At 36.8% G+C, this 25,262-nt stretch overlaps 1 protein-coding gene across 1 annotated transcript; it reads left to right on the top strand.

Moving 5' to 3' along the window:
• The first annotated feature begins 435 nt into the window (after nt 1-435).
• Rad21l1 (RAD21 cohesin complex component like 1) lies at nt 436-25,262 on the top strand. The gene is made up of 14 exons (XM_021194875.2): nt 436-517; nt 2,410-2,585; nt 2,937-3,066; nt 4,538-4,631; nt 6,515-6,621; nt 10,146-10,316; nt 12,356-12,448; nt 13,275-13,388; nt 15,444-15,670; nt 16,089-16,185; nt 17,203-17,327; nt 19,098-19,187; nt 21,339-21,416; nt 25,074-25,262. Exons 2-14 carry the CDS (start codon nt 2,442-2,444, stop codon nt 25,260-25,262), a joined length of 1,659 nt encoding a protein of 552 aa, XP_021050534.1. The 5' UTR covers nt 436-517; nt 2,410-2,441.

Here is a 25,262-nt window from a genome sequence, read left to right as displayed (position 1 = left end):
ACCTGCTCCGCCCCTCCATACTTACTCCTCCCACCACTCCCTCACGACCTCTCTCCATATCCTCATATCCTCGCGCCCTGCCCACCTCTTTCATGCCCCGCCCTTCCCATCTCCTATCACACACCTCACTCAGCCCCGCCCCTCATGCCTCTTGCAGCCTTAACCTCTCAATCTCCAAACTACAACATCTCACGCTCCGCCCCTCCACACCACGCTCCGCCCCCTCCACATCACACTCCTCAGGTCTGTCTTGCCCCTCCCCTCCACACCAAGTCCCTCACGGCTTGCCCCGCCCCTCCACGCCGCGCCCCTCCCACCTCTCCTCCAAACAGCGCTCCTCACGACTCAGCCCCGCCCCGCCCCGCCCCGCCCCGCCCTTCACGCCCCCGCCCCCTCACGTGCTCGTTCCCTCTCACAGCCCACACACCCACAGCCCGGCGGCAGCTCCCGGAGAAACACGTCTGGGACCCTCACTCTTAGACTCCACACTGAAAGCAGGGTGCGACCTGCCTTCGAGGTCAGGCAGCTGGGAGCGGTAGGCAGCTTGGGTGATTTGGGGGGGACCCTTGCGCCATGCCTGGCGACACAGTATTCTCTCAGCACCAAGCCCCCGAGGCCCACCTGAGGAGCCGACCCGATTCTGTGGCTCTGTGGCCCGGGTTCCCACAGTGCCTGGTGCCTGCGGGAAGCATGTGGCTGCGCCGAGGACCTCCCAGCCTCCCAGCCGCATTTCCAGCATCCCTGGCTGCGGCTTGGCCCTCAGCCTTTCCACCCCTGACCCTCCCCTCAACCTCACGCTCAGCTCATTCACAGGCCCTCATACCCCTCCCCTTGGGCTCTTAGCCTCAGGCCCCCCTTGCAAGGCTCCTAGGCACCTGCAGGTCACGCCTCCTGGCCTTCCCTTCCCTTTCATCCCTTCCCTGGATGGGTGTCCGGGAATCAAGCCCATCCCCTGCCCCGCCTTCCTTGTATCAGGCTTGGACTTCGCTTTCATAAAGTAATCTGTGAAAAACTAACCCTGCCCCTACGCCCTCCGGGTATCGGGGTGTGGGAGGGATGGGGATGGGGAGTGCGTGGATGTGGGGGTGGGGAGGGGGCGGTGAGCGGTGAATATATGCTCAGTAAACTAAGGTCTCCGGAATGTAAAAACCCAGCATTCAGCTTTTACAGTTTTATTTATTATTTTAATCTAATACCCCCCAAAATTTATTAACTCTCACACCTGGGGACATTTTTCTTAACTTAGGTTTGGAATTAATTTTAAGGCACCAAAAGGAAGTAGAGCCATCGCAGGGCACAAGCCATAACCAATGGCAAAATGTTTCCCTAAGGACTGTGGTTTGATAGATTGTGTAACCTTTAGTTTGATTCTTGCAGTGGAAATGGTCATTGATCCAAGTTGACCTAAGTTTTTAATTCTGTGGCTGACTTTATGTTTGTCTCTATTTGGCTCAATGTTCCCTTTTACCAAAGCATTCAGCAGGAAAAAAAAAAAAAAAAAAAAAAAAAGCTAGTTCTGTGGTGGCAGTTTCACATGACATATGAAAATAGTAATTTGTACTCCAAAGTCAAAGTGATACAACATCTCTCATTTTTTACTTTGAAATCGAGCCTTATTTTGTCATCAGTTGTACAGGTTGTAGAAATATCTATTTATTTCTTGTCTTTTATGTTAGCAGAAATTCTAAGAGCCTTACTCCAAAATATTAAAAATCAACAGTGGTTTCTTTTATGACTTCTGATTGTTTTTCTGTAGTTTCTTTTCTTTTTTAATTTTATAGCCCTTTGGAATTCTGCCATTTTAACTTCAACATTAATATATTTATAACCAGGCATAGGGTACATATGTGTAATCCTAGCACTTGGAATCAAAAGGAGGAAGTTCAGGGGATCCAGACCACTTTTGTCTATAAACAATCTAATTATTATTATTAATAATATTTAACATCCTAAAGAGAAAAATATGGTTGCATATCTGGATATAAATTAATGATTCCCACACCAAATTCTTAATTCTTAGGAAACAGCTGACCTTAGTTTTGTCCACTTTTTCCTATTGTTTCTTTCCTGTTTCTATCTCCTTTTTTTCCCTAGAAACCTTTAGGTACTTATTTTACTATATTAATAAGAAGATAAATTATATTCTCTGAGTAGAAAATCTGAGATCAATTGATCTCAATGAATACATTTAAACAGAGTGTGGTTTACAAGTTTCTAGAAGAGTTTTGTCCTTCGTTTTAATAATATTCTAAATAATGTTCTCCTTTTTAATGAGAAAATTAATAACATTGTGTTAGGAGATAATTCGAATATTATTCTGTAGAATTAATGATACATTCTATTGCAGTAAAAGAATACCAAAAAGGTTTTCTTATCAAATTTAAGACATTTGTTTTGTGTTCTCTCTAGTTCCTTAAATACAACTAAGGAATTCAGGCAACATGTTCTACACTCATGTGCTTATGAGTAAACGGGGGCCATTGGCCAAGATATGGCTTGCTGCTCACTGGGAGAAGAAACTCACAAAGGCCCATGTATTTGAGTGTAATCTAGAAATAACCATTCAAAAAATTATTTCACCTAAGGTATGTTACTGATTAAAATGATAGTCTGTACTAACCATGGCTGATGTTGAAGAATTAAAATATGTTTCCAAGACAGTTTTGCTTCTCAAAACGTTTTATTCCCCCCCCAAATTATTGTCTGTACAAAGGCAATCCAATATAGATTTAAGTGAAGCTTTGCTGAAGCTTTTATGGCTTTGCTGAATATGCAAAAATAAAAGTAAATTATTTTATATGGTGAGTTTAAAAGTGGTTTACTTTAGTAAGAATATAACATTTGCTTTTCATAGAGAAATTATGATTTCATTAGTTTCCCAAGAACAGGATTTGCAAGCCTCATCTTTTATTTTTCTAATGTTTTAAAAATCAAAGGTGAAAATTGCACTCCGAACTTCAGGACACCTTCTTTTGGGGGTTGTTCGAATCTACAACAGGAAGGCAAGATACCTTTTGGCAGATTGCAGTGAAGCATTTCTTAAGATGAAGATGACATTTCGCCCAGGTATGTACACAGTGTTATTTTGTGTCACTATTGATTCCTTTGGGCGTTTTCGTGTTGGGTGGTCTCTTTTAGTTGTGAGCATACTGTAATTCCAGGTGAATATAATGAATATAAACTTCATTTTGACTGAATCTTAAGATTTCATAAAGAGAATTATATTCTTTCCCTTGTTCTTTTCCTGTGTTTGTAAGAAATAGTTATGCTTCCAAACTTGTTATGCTTCCTGTATTAATATAAAAATATACTTAGAATCATCACAATTGTATAAGAAGCTGATACACTTATTTTTAATGGGTCATTTAGTTTACCATATCTGTTTTTTTATTTTATGAGAACAAAATTACTGATAAAATGTAAACATAGAATTCTCGAGAGTCTTAAATTGCATAGTAATTATGAAGTATTATTAAAATTCCTAGACATTCTACAGTGCTAGATGTTTATATGTGTTATAAATATAGTGACTGCAACTTCAAATGTATGCATGCATAACTTTCTATTTCTATCATAGTAGTTTAAATAAAGGTCTTTCCTCCATCACTAGGCTTCAGGATCCCTAAAGGAAGCATCTTTATCATAGACATTTTTCTAATCTCTTACAGTACCTATGTTAATGCTTTCCATATACCATCCCTCCATCAACATTTGTGGACCCCAACTGATAACTCTTTTTTAATCTTTCTCATTTAAAATAGTTTTAGAGTCTTTAGGTAGAGTTATGTGCATACTATGTTTTACATGCTCATTGATGTTATGTGTATCTCACAAATACTTGCTGACTTTCATGCTCTGTGCTTGACATGATGCTAGACTTTGGAATACAAAGACAGCCTAAATAAATAGTTCTTTTTCAGTCAGATGAGGAAATCAGGTAATGGAAATATTTTTTAAAACTTACTACAATAATTACAGATTGTGGTCACTCTGAGATTAAAGCATGAACCCATTAGTGGTCATGCTATAAAGGAAGCAAGATCTACAATAGAAAATAAAAGAGTTCATTTTACAGGATAGATAGTTGGAGAAAACCTTTGTGAGGGGATAGAAGTTAAACACACACTTGAAAAATGAGAAGTACACACATACATAAGTAGTGCCCAAGGGACAGCAATATAGGCAAATGAATCTGCAAGTACAAGTGTCTTGAGGTGAAAAAGAAATACTTGCCCTTTTCAGGGGGCAAAAATGCTAGCATGAATGTGGAGTCTTATGATTGAGGAGTCTCCTTAGATGATGTAAGTATAGTGCTACAGGGTTACTTTATTCATTCTTAAATCTTTAAGCATGAGAATTATTTGATCTGTTTATTTTTGGTGACTGTTACTATGGATACTTCATAAAAAAAAAAATAGACTGCTGAGGGGCAGGAGTGGATATAGGGAAGCCCATGAGGGATGATAAAGATTTAATTGGAAATCTAGTGTTTCATACAGGACCACTGCTTATTGTGTTCCCTTTTCATTGTTTTTAGGACTGGTTGACCTCCCCAAAGAGAATTTTGAAGCAGCTTATAACACTATCACATTACCAGAAGAATTTCATGATTTTGACATCTACAATATAAAGTAAATTATTTTGCTTTCTTGTTGTTTTATTGTTTTCATATTCAGATTGATAAAGGTAACCTCAGTTAGAAAACAACTGAACAAGTACAAATTGCAAGGCTTAAGTTGCAGTGTGAAATTCCAAAGTACAAAACCAAAAATGTCGCACTGATTGAATGTTGTTTGTAGTATTGATAGTATGTCTGTTCATCTAGTAAATATTTATTAAATAAATGCCTTTCCTATAGCAGGCACAGTTCTAGGCAGTGAAGAGATACCAATGAATAAAACAGCTCCTGGTATAGACTGATAATAACAAGTAAATATGCAATATGAAGATAAATAAATATTAAGACAAATAAATAAATACATAAATATAAATAATGGGATTGTCAGGAAAGGATTTTCTGATAAAGTAAGAACACAAGTCTGGAGGAGATAAGGGAACAAAACTATACTGTAACATAGAAGAATGTTCTAATGGAAATACCCAGTGAAGCAAAAAGTCTCTGAGAGAATGGCCAAGAACGAAGTGGAAAGGCGATAGCGCAGAGGCCACTGGACATGTTCAGGAGCAGCAAGAATGCAAATGAAGTGAAGCGGAATGGAAGAAAGGCTGAGTAGTAACAACAGGAGGTCAGAGAAGGAGCAAGAGATGCAGGTGACATATGGTTTGTAGGCTACAATAGGGTTTTTAATCTTGCTGCGAGAGTACGTGCAGGAGTTTTCAATAGAGAATAGAGGAGTGACCAGATCTCACTTGGTCTCAACATGCTCCCTCTGGCTGTTTCACTATAAAGGGAAAAGAAAGGAAAAGAAAGCTTGTGAGATTATTGTAGTAATATGAAATAGTATTGGACCAATTTTCAAACTTCACTTTATCAATATCGTAAAAAGTCAAATCAATGGATATGCATGGAAGGCAGAGTAAACATGATATGTTAATGAATTAAATGTAGCCCTAAAGAAATAAAGAATTACTATTTAATTTGGAACATAAAAAGGAGGTACCTCTTATTGAAACCAGGATAGCTAAAGGATAAAGGTTGAGGAAGGGGAGAGAAGGAAGTAAGTTAGGTTTTTGAACAACGGAATTTGGGTCTGAATTCATGTGTATGTTTCTCTAATCTCACATGTTGAAACCTAATCCCACTTGTGATGGCATAAATGGTGGGAACCTTTGAACACAATGAGATTGTGAAAGCAGAGAGCCCTCCTTAATGGGGTCAGTGGCGTAATAAATGAGGCCAAGGAAAGTTTCTTACAGTTCCACTATCTGAGGATGCAGCAGGAAAGTATTGTCTATGTGGAATAGGCATGTACTAGATACTAAAGCTGTGATGCCTTGATCTTGGCCTCTCAAACTCCAGACCCATGTGCAATGAATTTCTGTTTACAAATTACTTAATTCTTGTCAGAACATCGACAAAGGAAGGCCAAAGTTAAGATTCCATAAATTCAGAGTCTTTGCTTCCTGGTTAATAGAAGGCAGTCATTCCACATCCTTACCTGGTATAAGATCAAGATGGTAGTGGGGTCATACAAATTCTGTTCATGAAAACAGAGCTCTCATGACCTGGTTGCTTCTTGGAGGCCTCATCTCTTAATAGCATCACCCTGGGAAATAGCTTTCAATATCTGGACCTGGAGGGAACTCAAATATTCGAGCCATAGCAAGATGACCATCTATTCAAATGTACAAGTAAGATAATGACTGGAAAGCACAATGGATTTATTAACCAGAACATTACTTGTGTATATGTGTGTCTTAAAGATCATGCTCAGAAAAATACTATTGACAAAATAAAAATTCATTTATTATAATCTGTTCTTAAGTTATTTTTCAATAGTTTGTAAAACCATGTTGTTCTGCTCATATATTTCCTAAATATGTTTCTCTATAGTGATATTGATATTTCGGAGCCCCTTGCTCAGAACCAAAGTAGACCAGAGGAAATCACACTTAGAGAGGAATATAGCAATGATCTACTTTTCCAAGCTGGGAGCTTTGGTGAGAATATTTGAGAAACTAAACTTATAAGATGTCATCAATTATATTTTCATTTTGCATGAAAACAGTGGTACTAGAGATATCTATAGAATGGGTGTTTTCATGTATAAAACTAATCTTCATTCTTTTGTCTGTTCTAAATGGTAATACCCTGTCTTATGGTAAATTTATTTTATCATTGTGCAAACATTTTTTATGAATTTCTATTTCTTACATTTCTTATATATCAGGTGCTCTAATAGACAAGAACAGTATTAAATTAAAGATATAAGTTCTGGGACTGATGTGATGGCTAATAAATATAAACCCCACTAGTTTTTTATAGTAAGAGACTGTCTCCCTTAAAAAAAGAAAAGCAGTTTCAGCTCTCAAAGGAGATATCCAAATTAACAGTTGGTATAGTTTTTATATATACATATATACACACATACATGTATACATATATATATATATATGTATAATCTTCATTGCTGCATAAAATTTCTTCAAATGTATTTTCTTCTGTGTATGATGGTTATAACAGATTTAAGTTAACTTGAGAGTGAGGAAGGAGAAATGCTACCACACTAAATAATTTACAGTTTGAATATGAAACATGAAATGATTTTTGAAATGTTAAAATATGTTTGGGTAAGATATATGGGTTTTGTTCGGGTTTTTTGTTTGTTTGTTTAGGTTCTTTTTTTAAACACAGGGTTTGTGGGGTTGTTTGTTTTCAGGACAGGATTTGTCTGTGTAACAGCCCTAGCTGTCCTAGAACTCACTTAGTAGACAGGCTGGCTTCAAACTCACAGGTATCTGCCTGCCTCTGCCTCCTGAGTACTGGGATGCCTGACTAAGTATATGTATTTTTAAATGAGGTGATAAAGTATAATCCAACTATTACTTCTGGCTTTTGTCTCATGTCATATCTACATACTTTCTGTATTGCTCTACAAAGTTCATGAGAATGTTGTGTTTATCTTTGACATTCTTCGGTGTTCAAAGCAATGACTGTAGGAGAAGGATGACCTAAACTTGTCTTGGGACAGGGTGTGGAGTTATGCAAGTAATGCTTGAGCTACATCCCTGACCTCTGTTTCCTATCCTCACTCCCTTCTATAGTGCTTGCTATCTGACATGATTTTTAATCTGTGGTGAAGTACACCTTTTATAAATGTCAATTTCCTATCTGTGCTGATTTTTATTTTTGTATAAACTGAGTAAATTATTAGATTTGAAAATGAATCATTAGAAAAATTAAAAGTCAGAAATAAAATTTTAAGTTAATATTTTTACTAGTCAATATATACAAATTTATATATAATTATTCTGTTGAGTTATTATAAAACTTTTTTGCTATTTATTCTTGGCACACATGCTATTTGGCTATGTATTACAGGCTAGCATCCAATAAGCAACAATACTCTTTCCTCAGCTTCCCAAGTATTGGGATTACAGGTATGTATCACCATGCCTGGGTATTAAATGTTGTTGTTTTGCTTTAGACATGAAGCTTTATGGTTATTTTCAGTTATGTTTTTTGTCAGCTTCATAGTAGTGCTGATTGGTTTGTTATTGTTGTTGCTGCTGCTGTTGTGGTTTGGTTTGGTTTGTTGAGGCAGGGTTTCTCTGTGTAACAGCACTGGCTCTCCTGGTACTCCTTTAGTAGATAAGGCTGGTCTTGAACTCAGAGATCCACCTGTCTCTGCCTCCTGAGTGCTGGGATTAAGGGCATGAGCTACTGATTGATTTAAAAAAAAAAACAAACAAACATCTTAACTGTCTCTTATATCTTCTTTCTGCTTCTTAGCTGCAGTATTACACTACTGTCCTGAAAATCATCCTTCATTTTCTTCTCATATTTTTACATTTCTGGAAGAATAATTGTCTTTAAATTCTTTGCTTATTCACCTATCATTACTCTGCCTAGTTACCTGTGACTATATAAAACCCCTGAAATTCCTTTGCCTCTCCTCAGTGCTCTCTACCAATTCATTGTTTCTCTATTCGTTTTGTTTTAGCCTCAATATAGTCATTTTCCTCTATTGAAACATATGTCTTACCATCTAACAAATACAACTTAATTGTTCACGTTGCTCTATCTTACATAACTCAGAAAAATGGACAAACATGTTAGTCTATCAGTAGTCCTAGGTTTGAATCTGGACTATTTCCATCATTTTGTGTGTATTCTCTGCAGATGACCTAGCTGAACCTCATGACCCTGTCTGTAAAGTTGTGATCCTAATAGCAATATCACAAGTTATTTTCTTTATTCTTGCCTTTTGTTCTCTCCACTAACCTTCAAACCTTAAGAAATGTTTAATATTAATATTTTCTGTGCTATATTACAATATAAAATGAAAGTTCTGATTATTTCTTCTCTGTAATCTATGGATGGATGGATAGATAGATAGATAGATAGATAGATAGATAGATAGATAGATAGATAGATATTCAGTCTCACTACTTAACCTAGTCTTACCCGTTACTCAGATTGGCTTGCTGCATTTCCTGAGTACTGATATTGTAAGTATGCAGCACCCTTAGACTCTTGAAATGTTCAACACTCAGAATTCAGTGTCTGTTTGTAAGTGTTATTCTCAGATTGACTAAGGCTTGTTTTCATTTTCGAAGAGATCTGTACCTGAATGATCTAAACATGTTCTTAGTTCTTTCTCAAACTGTCATTTAGTCCATTTGGTAAATATTTAATCCATTGTGATGTATGTCTATAGACAAATATTCAATATGGGTGGTACTTCATGTTTTTTTTTTACTGTATAATAATTAACATAGGTTATTGGAAGAGAGAGAAGACCAATGTCTGATCTCAGGGGTTCAAAATCATGGACATAATGATTTTAAAATCCAAAGGGTAGAAAGAACATGCCAGAGCTAACTCTGGGTCCTCTGTAGCTATCAGTATAACCTAATGACAAATTAGATCTGGCTTCAAGCCTTTCATTGATGCTTTCTTATTTGTGCAATGAGAATTTTTATCTTCTGTTGCATAATATAATTAAGTGCTGAGTTAATGTTAGCTGACTGTGTTCTTTTTAGTATTCCATTTCCAACTTCTAGTATGTTCTATAAATATTTGCTGAATGAATATTATAAGCCCATTCTTTAATATTTTAACATACTTTCCTTTTTGGGGTAGGGTTTCTTTTTGAACCCCTAGCCAAATTCTTGTTAGACATAAGCTTTTGAAGCAGTTGTCTATATGAAATGATATGAAATAATACTTGGTTAAACAGAATGTGACCAACAAAATGTATAGGGAATAAATTTACTCCCACATAACTATAAACTCCACTGAATACTCCAGCATTTTCCCTATTGTATTGGGAGAATATTAAACTTGAAATCAAGTCTATGTTGATTAGCGGGGTGTCTTCTATTAGATAATTCAATAATTTTAAAGCTTTTATTTTCTTCATAGAATAGGATGAATCATACCAGATGGTATCTGTTTCCTCTAACTCTAAAAGAATATGTTTCTGTGGTGAGTTTGGCACTGATGATATGTATTTGTACAGGGGATGAACCTGAGCTCCTCAGAAGACATAGCTTCTTTGATGACAACGTAGTAATGAACTCCAGTGGTCTTGTAGTTGAACATAGTTCTGGAAGCATTGCTGAGGAAAAGTCTTTGTTCTTTGACAATGGAGATGGATTTGGAGATGAAGGAGCTGCAGGAGAAATGATTGGTATGCTTTCTGCCCTAAAAGTTAAATATTTATTTTAATCAAATCACTGTAAAGTATCTGTTTTGCTAAATCAAATTGAATTTTCAGATACATGTCTGTGCTTGTAGGCCAACTTATTTTTCACATATGTTTTCAAAGTCTATAATATTTTTAGGCTAGGCCTAAGTTAATAGTCATCTGTTTAAACACATTTCTACAGAAACTATTAACTCCTGCCTATAATCTTCACAAAATATACTAGTTTATATGCTGGTAACATCTTTAATACAAGTTGTGGAATAGATATCCTTCTTGTATTCTTATTGTAGCATTTTATATTTAAATTACAATGTTAGTATAAAACATACAATTTGGAGAGAAACTGAGAAAACAAAAGTATGTATTTTAAAGATTATTAATTATATGAAGTACATTTACAGATTTTTTTTCCAGTTTGCATTAAAAGTCTAGTTAACAGTCAGGCGTAGCAGCTAATGCCTGTGATCTTAGCATTTGGGAAACTGAAGCAGAATAATCATGAGTTTAAGGCCAACCTAGACTATATAAGGAGTTCTAGGTCAGTTCACTACATAATGAAACTGTCTGAAAGAGAGGGGGAAGGAGGGAGGGAGGGAGGGAGAGAGAGAGAGAGAGAAAGAGAGGGGAAGGAGGAGGAGGAGGAGGAGGAGGAGGGAGGGAGAGAGAGAGGGAGAGAGAGAGAGAGAGAAGAGGTGGTCAGGGAAAGAAAGAAGTGTGGTTAGCCCTTGTGTAAACAGGGGCTTCTTAAACTTTTTCCATCCACAACCCCCTTTGCCCAAGAAATTCCTATGTGGTCCTGGGTATATAGGTATATAAAATATGCATACAAAGGGTTGGAAAGAGAGCAGAGTGGTTAAAAGCACTGATTGCTCTTCCAGAAGTCCTGGATTCAATTCCTAGCACCCACAGTAAGGCTCACAACCATCTATAACTCCAGATCCTGTAAATCCAAAGCTGCCTTCTGTCTTCTGTGGGCACTGCATGCATGTGGTGCAAAAATATATAAAAGAAAACACCCATACACATAAAATTTAAAAACATATTAAAACAATGTTTAAATGTCTATAAAAACATTATACAAAGTATTTACTGAAAATAAATTAAAGAAATGTATTTTAAAACAATTATTTGGTATACTATATCATTTTACCACTTGTTAAAATAAATATACATGAAATTGAGATGATGCTTATTTACTTACATTAAGAGAAGTCTCTGCTTTTGATACGGCAGAGTGTAGAACATTTTCAGTGTTTTTCATAGCTGATCAGCATTTCTATTTTAGATATTTTCTAAAGATTTACTTTTTATTATTATATCTAAGTACTCTGTAGCTGTCTTCAGACACCAGAAGAGGGTGTCAGATCTCATTACGGATGGTTGTAAGCCACCATGTGGCTGCTGGGATTTGAACTTAGGACCTTCGGAGGAGCAGTCAGTGCTCTTAACTTCTGAGCCATCTCTCCAGTCCAATTTTGTAATTGTAATTGTAATGCTGAATTTGTAACACTGATCTGCATAAGTAGTAATACAGGATGAGATAAGAATGCTTAGTTATAATGTAAGAATGTGCTAATTTACAAAGACATATGATAGGAAAGTATTAAATGTATTTACTATAATAAAGTCATTATATTTCTGTTAGAACAGAAAATGTTGTACACATAGTCAAAATAATGGAATTCATAACATACAGTAATCTTCAATCTGTGCCAAGATATTTCAGTGTTTGTGGCATTGTGTGACACATGATAGCACATGCAGTGCAAAGTGCACATTGTGTGTTCAGACCTAAGGCCATGCTAAAGTAGTGCAATGAAGCATGGGTGAGCCCTGCCAGAAATACATTTGATTGTTAATTGGTTTTCCTTGTTGCCAGAGTTTTCATATACTACCCTTCCTAATTCAGTTATATGACCTCATATGGAATAAGAACAGTCTCTGAAGCTGGAGTAAAGTGTCTTATGGGAAATAATGATAGCACATGCTTAGTGAATAAAATATTTGTTTATGTTTTAAAGACAATCTGTTGCAAGATGAGAGTACCTTTTTAGAAGAAGCATATTTGAACAAAGAAGTTTCTCTGCCTCCTGAGCTTCCCAGTAGCATAATGGGTATGTTGAAGTCTTTTGCATAGAAAATGTATAGATACTGATGTTCAAATCAAGTCTCAGAACTTGTAAGTTTCAGCAGTACTGCAATGGAGAATATTGCCCTTCAGATGCTTTTACACCGCAGGAAGTTAGATTCTGAAAAGATAGTTTACAAGGACTGGCTTTCATAGATCACACTTATTCTTCCCAAGTAGTATGCTTTCAAATCCTAAAAAATAATATATGCTATATGGGAAGAGAAAATACCACATTGACAAATAATTTGAGAGATTATAAATTTTCCAGTGAACATTATTTTCCTCTACTTGAAATTCTTATCAGAGTATCTCAGGTAAGTTGAGGTCTTTAAGATAGTACTTTTTCCTAAGGAATTTAAAGTCTAGTTAACCTTATTTTTGTTTTTCTCAGTGTTTGATGCTACATTTGCTTTTTAGCACAGTAATCAAAATTAAAAATATAAAAATTATTGGGCAGTCAAAACTTAGCTATGGGTCTATGTAAGTCCATTGACGGTTCAAACAAACATAAATATTTTGGTTATCATAGAAAACTTATATTGGCAATTTTTTGTTTTCATTTCTGCTGTGACTATAGCCCAGCCTGAGATATTTCATATGCAAAAGAGGGTGATGTCATTGACATTCAAATGTTGTAGGTCTCAGACCGTTTATTACTGAACCTTTTTGCCTCTGTGAGTCTAAGAATTTATATATCTCCCCAGCTAGAAGTGTGTCCTCAATTATTCTTTACTTTATTTCTCATATTCTCTTTTTATATGTAGCATAGTCATATGTTTTTGCTTTTTCTTTTATGGTGCTTTTATTAGTAGAACCAGGTAATTCAGATGACCAATGTATACCTGAAGATGAAGAAATAAATGAAATAACCTTAGTATCAAATGAAGAGGAAGGATTTACTCTGGACCCAATTGATGGTTTAGGTAAGAGGTTTCCTGTTTTTATTTTTATCTTTGGTGCCCTGATATCTTAGTTGCTTTGAGATATGCTGGTAGGGGCTGGCCCAGCATCCAGTTTCCCAGGGAAGACAGCAAAAGTGGGTATGGAGTAAGCAATCAGAACCAAAATCTGCTTACTTCTGGCAATTTAACTCTTTCTTGCTATTCCAGAGCCAAAAGTTACTGGCTTCTGGCAATTTAACTCCTGCTTAAATAGCAGCAAGGGATTAAGAAACAAGCTTAGTTACTTGCGATCTTTTCTCTTTGGCAAGGCAAGAGGCTCAGATATACACTTGGGTGTGCATGTACTCCTATTTTCCCTCCCTTCCTCCCTCTCTCCCTCCCTCCCTCTCTCCACAGCTACCTTCCCTTCTCCCTCTCTCCTTCCCTCTCCCCTCCCACTCCCCAACCCCCCTCGTCAGGCTCAACCATCTGTTTATCAGTTTTGCAAGTGCACATATATACATACACATATACCTGCATACATATATATTTGGTGGATGGAGCAGAGTCCCAACAGCCACACTTTGTTTCTTTTTGCAGCCTTTTTATATATCTTCTTAGACAAAAGTTCTTTATAAAATTACCTCATAGATAAAATGTTACACAAAAGAGAAATTACAGAAGGGGCTGGAGAAATGGCTCAGTGGTTAAGAGCACTGACTGCTCTTCCAGAGGTCCTGAGTTCAAATCTCAGCAACCACATGGTGGTCCACAACCATCTGTATCATTACGGATACCCTCTTCTGGTGTGTCTAAAGATAGCTACAGCGTACTTACATATAACAAATAAATAAATCGTTTTTTAAAAAAGAAGTTACAGTAGTAGAATGTCAATAATAAGTTCAAAGCAGTGTTTCATTCTATAAGCTATTTATAAGTTCAAAGCAACAGTTTTACATGGGCTTTCTTTATCATAGTGCACACCTGTGGCTTCATCCTTGGACTTGACCTAGAATGAATGTTTTTCCTTAATCACAAATTTGTCCCAAATTCATTTCTCTTCTTAGTGTAATTTATGAAGGCTCATCGTATTCCTTATTATTATGCAGCCTTTACTTTCTATTCTATGAGGGAGCACATTCTATTCTTGATCCTAACTTTATTACATTTTTCTGACAAAACAGCTGAAACCATCTCCTTATACTTTCTTCCTAAAACTATTTGAATCAAATTGGGAATTCTATAATTAATTCATCTAAACAGCATTAGCTCCAGAAAATTCATCTTCATGTTGACAGTAGGGTGGGCTGATGCCTAGGAATCATTAGCTATATGATAGTGTCAGAAAGGCATGTCAGTAGCAAGAAGTAATCCTGGGATGAAGTCTCTCGGGCTGTGCCTCTCCAAAGGGTACCCATCACAGCCTTGCAAGATGGTGGATCCAGGAAACTCACTTGCTGTAGCCTTTCCTAGATGGCTTCTGTCAACACTATAGAAGGCTGCATGATAGTAGCATTGGGCATTAATAGGAGAAGAATATGAAAGAAATCTTAGATAATTCTTCCATCACATGTAGTCTGATTCAAATCGTAGGTCCAGTTTGGGAAGGTAGAAACATAAAAACTGAGTTCAATTTAAAATATTTTCAGCTTTACTAAATGAAAGCTTGACTTCTGCATAGTATAGAATTAGCTACTTACTTTGAATTCATATATGAATTTCAGTGTGGAGGGTGAAATACACTACAAAGATACGCACTGATATTTTGAAACATCCTATTACACATTTAAAAATGAGAAGAAAAGCTCCAGATTCTTTAGCTGTGCTTTTTGTTGTTTTTCTTTAGTTGCCCATTTAACACAAGAACAGAGTCCCTCCTAAGCATCTTCAAACCATATCTTGAAAATGTATCAGCTCTTGGCTGCTCAGGTACTCTAGCTTTGCAAAAACTTTACAGAGCATCTTTTCAAAGAATAAAAGTATTCATTGTCTTCCCACTGCAACCCTGCAGATTATCTGTGACTTTTAAGATATTTATTAGCCAAGAATATAGTTTTACGAAATGTTCTAGGTCCATTTATGCCTGTTTCTCTCTAGATATCGCTGATAGACGGAGAAGGAAAAAGAGGAGATTGCTCGTAGATCCAGTCAAGGAGATAAGCAGCAAGGCTATGCATAGGCAGCTTACTTCCTTTATGGACACTCTCATGGTTCTGGACCTCGCACCCCCAACACAGAGATTGATGATGTGGAAGAAGCGGGGAGGAGTGGATATGCTTCTGTCAACTGCTACCCAGGATTTGATTAATGATGAATTGAAAATGGTAATTGCATCCATCTTTTGCATGAATGTGATATTTGTTTATAAATAATTTTTCTTCATTTACAACATAATTAGACATGTGGGAAAAATAAACCTTTATTTTAAAACTTAATTTGTTTAAAAAAATTTGTATATGAATGGCTTTTACTTTTATTTTTCTTTTCTTTTTTCAAGAGACAGAGTCTTATTATGTAGCTCTGGCTATCCTGGAACTCACCATGTAGATCAGGCTGGCCTCAAATTTACAGAGATGTGCCTACCTCTGCCTCCTGAGTACTAGGATTAAAGGCATGTGCCATTATGCCCAGCTTGAAAAACATATGTGTATGAATAGCTTTTACTTCTTTAGCATATGGGCTTATGCTTTATTGAATTGCCTTACTACATATAAAATTGACAGTATAAATGTGTTGTTACAGTTATTTACAAAATGCTTCCTGTTCTCTGACTATAAACTTGCAAAATTGACACAGAAGGAGTCAGTAAGGAGAGAAGCGGAAAGCCAGCACATTGTAGGTGAGACTTCCTAGATCTGTAGGTCAAGGGGAAGGTTGCATAAACAAAAATTGAGTTTTATGTTTCAGAATGAAAACTGGGTTCAAATCTAGATTTTCAGAGATCTCTATTGATAGAAGAATAGCTTGAGTTAAAATATTAACAGCATAGCAGTCTTCTGCTTTTCATATTAATTTCTGTCTCAAGACTTTACTGAAATAGTGAAATATAAGCCAATGCAGATGTCATAGTCCTGAAATCCTACCTACTAGGGTAGAAGGATTGCAACTTCAAGGCCAGCCTGGGTTACAGAGCAAGTTTAGAACCTGCCTGACTCTGTTTCAAACTAAAACACATTATAGGGGCTTGTGATATAGCCCAGTGTAGAGTACTTGCCTAGAATGTGTGAGGCCCTAAGTTTAATCCCCAGAATCTTCTCCACACATATACAGAAGATGAAATACATCATTTTTCTTTCTCTTAGCATGGTATCCATAAATTCTTTAAAAATAAAGTCTCTGTGTCTAGCAGAATGTTTCATTTGAAAATAACCTGAAATATATAGTGATAAGGTCAGTGCTTAAATAATACTACTCAGACAGATATCACTGTCTGCCTAAAATAAAGTTCATAAAATGTTAATAATCACTCATTGTTGTGTTAGTTAAAAAGTAATAAAACTTACGTGATGAATATAAGCTTCCTCTTCCCAGTGACCATTTCTGAAGACATTAAAATGTACAGAATAAGTACACTGTGATGAGCTTATACTAGTCCTGTTGTCTTGTGAGTGAGTATGTGAGAGTGCGTGAGGACAGATGGGTGGAAGCTGACAGGGAGTAGGAATGATACAGAAGCAGAAGGGGCGAAGGTAGAAATTATGTGAGACTCAGGGGGGTGTGTAAGAAAGTCATGCACTCCTTGCTGAGATTCTTGGATTCCAAGTGACTGGTCAGAAGTTTTCTTTTTGAATAGCTATATGCCACTTCAAGTTTGAAATGCATTTGGTAACATTATCTTTACTTCTTTATAATGAAGAACCCTCAGTGATGGAAGAGCCAAATTCCCACAGTGAGTTAGGTCAACCCCAAGACTGGAAGGATGTGACTGATGAATCTGTGGGTAGCTTTCAGGAGAACATCAACGTGAATATTAACTCAGAGGTAAGTTAGCCAGGCAGGATCTTTTTTTTTTTTTTTGATTATTCATAATTCCATGCGGAAATATTTTATGTGACATAATAAATGAGTGATTTGCTTGAATCTGGTTTAATATAGAGAACCTCTCTAAGCACTGCATTTCATGAGTTTCATGGTCCATTAGAACTCTAGCCAGATCCTTGTATACGGTTTCTTACCTATCTTTTTCCTCGAAGAATAGCATTTCCAACTACCTTGACCTTTAATTTGAAAGACTATCTAAAAGTCTATGACCAAAACAAAATAATTTTGTCACTCTGAAGAAACAGGAAAATTAAAACTTTCTTTGAGGACAGTTTTTATTTGAAAAGCATAACTTTACAAACAGAAAAAAAATGCTTTAAAATATTTTCTCTGCTGGGTGTGGAGGCACATGTCTTTAATTCTAGCATTTGGGAGGTAGAAGCATGTAGATCTCTTGAGTTTCAAGCCAGCCTGGCCTACAGAGTCCCAGAACAGCTAGAGCTACACAGAGAAACCATGTTTCAGAAAAATAAATTTTTTTCATCTGTCATTTAAGTATTATGGTCTTACTGATAATATAAACCAATGCTTTTCAGGTCTATTCCATCATCATTGTAATTTTTTTCTAGAAGGAAAGGGTTTTTTTTAAATTGGATATTTTCTTTGTTTACATTTCAAACGTTATCCCCTATCCCAGCTCCCCACAACCCCCATCCCATCCCCCCTCCCTGCTTCTGAGTGTGCTCCCCAACCCACCCACCCACTTTCGCCTCCCCGCCCTTGAATTCCCTTGCACTAACCTATGCTCTAATCTTCAGTTCTAGTCTTACCTTGTTTTCAAAATGGTGAAAAAATAGGAAATAGAGTAAAGTATTGGAGCATACACAGTGAGTTTGAAGGGACAGAAAAATGTTGATTCTGATCAATCATTTTAAAATCTCAAACAATTTTCGTGTACAGTGACTATAAATTTGACATTATTTAAAATATAGAATATTCATAGATATTAAAAAGAGAGCATGATAAGGCTCTACAATGTATATGCTAAAGAATAAAGAGCAATGCCTCCTAGTCACTAAAGTATTTAAAGCTGAAAAAAGTGAGGAAAGTATATTAGGAAATATTTCTGACTTACTCAAGATCAGAGACAGCAGCTGGGGAGTGGAGCCTAGTGACAGGTTAAAGGTGGAAAGGGGCCAGGGCCTTAGAGCAGTGGAAAGAGGAGGAGATGTGGAGACCAGAGCATTTCTGACCTTCTCTCGTTCTCCTTCCCTTGTTTTGGCTCCTCTTCTGGAGGATACCCTCTTTGTGTGTCTGTCTGTCTATTTGTTTTAATGACCACTCTAGTGGCAGAGTCCTGTCACAGCCCTGGGTATGGCTATAGGTGTCCCCAGCCCTCATCCTCACCCCCTCTACTTGCCCATTTATGGTTTCCTTCATGCCACAGAAGCCTGGTGCTGGCCTGAGTAACCACTAAACCAAATGCTTCAGAGGGAAGCGATCTCAGGAGCCCATCAGGAGAGGCTCGCAGTGGAGAGGAGAAATGCAGAAGTTGTGTACAGGATACTTCATTCGTGGATAATATAGAAAAAGAATATTTAAATTAGGAACTGATTATCTTAGGCTTCTCAGAAAAGTAAATTTGAAAATATAATTAGTACATTAGATTAGTTTGAGAAATGTCATTTGTTAATAAATCATTTACTCAAATTGAGCTGTTAATTTTATAACTACTAGTATAATTACCTGTAATTTCTGAATTTTCTTTAGCAGGATATTCTTGGAATTATTTCTCCAGCTGTTGAGGGATTATCTTCAATGAATGCCTCCTTGGCCCAAGAAAATTATCCAGCAGAATTGGTAAATGTATTTTTAGCCTTTGGGTTACTTGTCATATTTAATTAATTATTTTTAGATTTAACATAATTTTGTTCCAGGGCGGATTGGTATCCATGGGGGGGGGGTGTTCCCTTCTCAGAGGGGAAGGGGGAGTAGGGAAATGGGGGTGTGAGGGTGGGACTGGAAGGAGAGGAGGGAAGTGGCTGTGATCAGGATGTAAAGTGAATAAGCAATAAAATTAAAGGAAATATTTTTTTTAAAGAAAGAAAGAAATACTATTGTGGCAGCAGTTGATACATATAGAAATTTGACCTCTAATTCTTTTGCCTTCAAACATTGTCAAAGAGTATTATCATTACAATGATCTTTATCATCTATAATATCATTTTTCTTTTTAAATAATTGTTCAAATTGCACAAGTTATTCATCTCTGTTGTTAAATTATAAAAGAATATTTAAAATATAGTTATATATTAAGATGAAAAAATAAAATCAGAAAATGAAAATCATCTACTCAAATGGCCATATTTTGAGAGCAAATACAAAAATTTGACTCACTCCCTATGTATTACTACTACCTGGTTCCTTTCTTCTTTTAGAAAAAAAAGATATATACATATAAGAGTCTTTTTTAAAAGATTTTTAAAAATTTTTATATGCATGAGTGTTTGTCCAGTATGAAAGTAGAACACATATATTCCTAATATTCTAGGGGGCCAGAAGAGAGTGTTGGGTCCCCCAAAACTGCAATTATTGGTAGCTATGAGCCACCTGTGGGTGCTGGGGATTGAACCTAGGTTTTCTGCAAGAGCAGCTAGTGTCATCTCTCCAGCCCTTGAGTACTTCTTTGAATCTTATCCCAGAGTACTGAAGCCATTTTTAGCTTAAAGAAATTTTTCAAATGTTGTTTAGTAAATGCGATCAAATCACCTGTTAAGTCCTAGTATTAACATTTTAGACTTTTTAAAAGTGCAGGCGTGTATGCCTCTGTACATTTATGGACACCTGTACATACAGGTGACTAAAGAGGCCAGAAGAGCCTTGGGGTTATATATAGTTGTCACTTACCTGACGGGAAACCTAACCAGGCCCCCTTCAAGGGTAGTAAGAACTTTTAACTACTGATTTATATATATATATATTTCTCGTAATCTGTTTCCTTGTTTTGTTTGCTATTGCATATCACAGTCCAACCTAACCTAGGAAAATTGATGAAGTATGTCAGAACTAGGCCGCTTCTCATCTGCAGCCTGCTCTGTTTCCCTTGTTGCTGTTTTTGTCAGACAGATCAATACCTCCCCTGAGCCAAGATCCCATTCTCCACTCATAAGGTGAAGTTTGTAAGAGATTAAACTAAATTCTTTTTTAAAGGGTTCCAACTTAAGTTTTTAATACCGAGCTATCCTTTGAAGTGATTCAACTTTAAAAGACAGAAGAGTAAATCTATTCAGATGGCAGGGCAGGCATCAAGTGAGCCCTATATATAGACAAAGCACCTCAAGATCTGAAAGGTCTCCTAAACCATTTTTAAGGATGTTTATGTCATCAGCTAAGTTCAGAACAGGGCCTCGCAACAATAAATTTTCTATAACTTTTCTGTTTGCTCCTATCACGGGCATTCTGATTGGCCAGACTGAAAATCCTAGCCAAGAGTGGCTGACTTTGCTAACTTTACTTTTCAAAGTACATAAAGGTACAAGCTCTGGGCTGCATCACCAGTAAGACTGCACAGTCTCTTACTTTGGATATCCTTATCAGAAGACATGCATGGGGAGAGGTACAAAGTTGCACAGGTTTTTGTTATGTGACAGAATTTTTGTTGGAGGGACACAACACACTTATCTGCTTATCCCGGACAGGGAACCCACAATAGGCCAAAGTATGGATATTACCGAAGTCTAGCTTGGTGAACCAGTGAGTTTTGTTGGGGTTACATATAGGAGTATGTGTGTGTGGTTCCTTAACTTTCCTGCAGAATGGAATGCTTTAATCTGGAGTAAACTGTTAAACAACAGTAGTCCTGTGTTCGTGTCATTCTTTTCATCAGCCCATACATTGTTTGGCAGAACTGTGTTATAGTTGTGTTTCTATAGTAGCTAATGCAATGCCTGGTGCATAGTAAACATTCAATAAAATTTGCTTAAATGAACTATTTATTGATGATTTAAACAGGAGTCATCAGGCAGCAAACAAAATACTGAGGCAGAAAAATGGAATCAAAGATTATTTCAAACATTAAATGTGTTACAGGTAAGATGGCATTTTGTTTTATTTATTTACTGTGTGCATGTAGGTGTAGTGTATATATACATGTATGTGCACAATCTAGTATGGGATACATGTATGTGCAGGTACTTGTGTATTGGAGGCAGAAATTGGTATCAAGTAGCTTCCTCAGTCACTTTCCACTTTATTTCCTGAGGCAAAGCCTCTCACTGACCTCAGAGTTTGCTATTCCAGCTGGTCTAGCTACTGAGCTTGCCCTGGAGATCCCTGACCTCTAACTCCTGAGTGTTGGGGTTACTAGCCACCAGACCCACCCAGCATTGCTGTGTGATACAGCAGTTCTGAACTCAGGGCCTTATATTTGCACAGCAAGCACTTGACCCACTCAACCATTCCCTAGTCCTTTATTTTTATTCTAAAAAATCAATAATATATTAATTTGAGCATCTAGACATTTATAGAAACAAAACATTTTTTTACGTTTTGTTGAGGACAACAACAGTCTACTGGCATGAAATGGTTTTGAGTAATATTCCTAGGATTAAATATAGAATAAGGTTATTAAAGGATGACTATCAGTTTCTGTTTCAAAGATTATGTGAAAAATCAGTTTTTACTGAAGCTTCATGCTGTGATTACAGTTATTTTCATCTAAATTTTATGGTTGTGTTATTTGGTTTGTTACCTCTTTTTTAAAAAAAATATTATTTTTCTTCATATGTGTGGGTGTTTTTCCTGCCTGTAGACAGAAGACACTGGATCACCTGAAACTAGAGTTCAGATGGTTGTGACACTCCATGAGAATGAGCCTGCTCCTCAGCAAGGACAGCCAGTTTTCCTAACCACTAAGTTCTCTAGCCTGTTATTGCATCAGCTTATTTCCTTGATGTCTATGTAACTATCTATAAATATTTTTTCCAAATTCTTTGGCAATGTAATAAAACTCAGTTCCCACCTTCCCCTCAGAAATAACCCTCTTACATCTCATTATACTCTTTTTTTTTTAAGATTTATTTATTTATTTATTTATTATATGTAAGTACACTGTAGCTGTCTTCAGACACTCCAGAAGAGGACGTCAGATCTCGTGATAGGATGATTGTGAGCCACCATGTGGTTGCTGGGATTTGAACTCAGGACCTTCAGAAGAGCAGTCGGGTGCTCTTACCCGCTGAGCCATCTCACCAGCCCTCATTATACTCTTGAGCAAATTCATAGTAGTTACTCTGTCGCCTCCACAGCTTTTGTCTTGGTACAGTCCTTTATCAGAAACATGAGAAATTTCTTGTCTTTTCTTAGTTTCTCTGTCTGTGCTTTGATCTTTTATCTGAAATCTTTCCTGTCAGTACTATCCTCATAGCTTCTCAAGATAAAAGATATATAGAGATAGCAACTTTGCAAACAATGCCTGGAAATTTGTTCATTTTAACTTGAGCTTGATTGGTTGTCTACATATAAAATACTTTACCTGATAAAGTTTTGGGACATATCTAGGATTCTTGTGTTGTTATTGAAGTCAGGCACAGTATTGTTTCATGATCATCTTGGTGAGCTTTACTTTCTCTTTAGAAGCTCTTAGATCATCCCCGCCCCACCCCCTTATGCTCTGAAATTTCATCATGTGCTCTGATGGGTTTTTGTTTTGTTTTGTTTTAAGTTTATTGTATTGCCCTGTACTGGGTATTTTTAATCACTATTTCCATATTCTAGGACTTTTGAATTTTTGGACTTTCTGGTGCTGGAGAGATAGCTCAGTGGTTAAGAGCACTTGTTCTTCCAGAGGACCCACATTTGATTCCCAGTATCTACATGGTAGCCTACAAGTGTCTGTAACTCCAGTTCCAGGGGATCTAACACCCTCTTCTGTTCTCCAAAGGCACCAGACACACACTATGCACAGCCTACATGCAAGAATAACACCTAATACATAAAATACTTTTAATTAGATTTTCTTCTTGTTGGTTGCCTATTTCCTCTTCTTGGAGAATTTATACATCAGATAATGGCTCTTCTTTATTCATTTCTTTGTATAAACACATCTCTCTATTTTTTTCTTTGTATTTTTACTAAGGATACTTTGTATCTTTAGATACTTTGTGTCTCAGTTTTTAATAGAATTTGCTTCATGTTTCCTGAAAGTTTTGTTATTGTTTTGGTTTAGTTTTTAAAGTTATTGACTGTTTTGATTCATATAATCCTCATCTTTATTCAATTTTTAAAAACCTTTACTGAGGTATGGTTGATAAGTAACAAACTATACATATTAATGTATTGTTCACTATACTTAGTTTACTGTATTAAATGCATTTGGAACTGTTTTCACATATGAAGAACTATCACTAAGAATAATGAATTTACTTGAAACTGCCCTAATGTCCTTGCATCACTTTATTCTCTCTCGCCTCATCCTTCCCATGGTGTAAGACCCACTCCCTTCCCCAAGTAACCACTCATATGCTTTGTTCACTGTCATCCTAATCACTTTGTGTTCATAGTGAAAAACTTTAGCTTCAAGTTTGAGTGCTTTCTTTGGCCTTTGTATTCTCTTTCTATAATGAATCTTTTCACTATATTATTATTATTATTATTATTATTATTATTATTATTATTATTATTTACTCTTTAATGTTAGAGATTTTACTCAAATATCTAATGATCACTGTGCCCACAGTGGATTGGACCCTCCCATATCATTCACTAATCAAAAAAAAATGCTCCACAGACTGCCCCCAAGTCAATCTGATAAAAGCAGTTCCTGAATGTTCCTTCTTCCCAAGTTGGCAAAACAGAGTCATGCCAGTTATGGGTCAGAGATGTGATTGTGAGATGGAAACCACATCCCTCACTTGATGTCCTATCTTCCTGCTGGGGGTGGGCTCTATAAGTTCCCTCTCCCTACTGCTGGGCATTTCATCTAAGGTCCTTTGAGTCCTGGGTGTCTCTTACCTCCCAGGTCTCTGGTGCATTCTGGAGGGTCCCCTCAACCTCCTATTTCCTGAGGTTGCCTGTTTCCATTCTTTCTGCTGGCCTTCAGGACTTCAGTCCTTTTCCCTCACCCAATGCCAGATCAGGTTCCCCTCTCCCCCTCCACTGCCTCCCCTTCCCCATCCACTTTCCCTCCCAGGTCTCTCCCTCCCTCCCCAGTTGTGGTTGCTTTCTTCTCTCTCCCAAGTGAGACTGAGGTGACCTCACTTGGGCACTTCAGCTTGTTGAGCTTTTTGAATTCTGTGGACTGTATCTTGGATATTCTGTACTTTTTTTTGGGGGGGTGGCTAATATCCACTTAGTGAGTACATACCATGCATGTCCTTCTGGGTCTGAGTTACCTTACTCAGGATGATATTTTCTAGTTCTATCCATTTGCCTGCAAAACTCAAAATGTCCTCGATCTTAATAGCTTAGTATTCCATTGTGTAAGTGAACCACATTTTCTGTATCCATTCTTCTGCCGTGGGACATCTAGGTTGGTGACTTGTTTTTGTTGTTGTCATTGTTGTTTGTTTTATTTATTGGTTAGTTGTTTTTTAAAGCTTATTGGAGTCCTTCTGTTTCTCTTTTTATGGATATCATAATTACTTATCAAAATTTGCACTATTTGTTGTTCATAACACATCCACAGACTGCTGTGCATCTAATGATTTTGTTCCTCTTCTCTTTTCTCTTTTCTGATTATTTTCCCAGGAATTCAACAAAATGGGAATGCAGTCCTTTAGTCTGAAAAAGCTATGCAGAAATAGTGACCGAAAACAGGCAGCTGCCAAATTTTATACTCTTCTCATCCTGAAAAAACATCGTGCTATTGAGCTGAGCCAGAGTGTTCCCTATGCAGATATTATAGCTACTGTGGGACCAATGTTCTATAAGATGTGA

Source organism: Mus pahari, chromosome 3, assembly GCF_900095145.1.
Source record: "Mus pahari chromosome 3, PAHARI_EIJ_v1.1, whole genome shotgun sequence".
Lineage (NCBI taxonomy): Eukaryota > Metazoa > Chordata > Mammalia > Rodentia > Muridae > Mus > Mus pahari.
The sequence above is the reverse complement of the archived record's forward strand: the minus strand, read 5'-3'. Positions and strand labels throughout refer to the sequence as shown.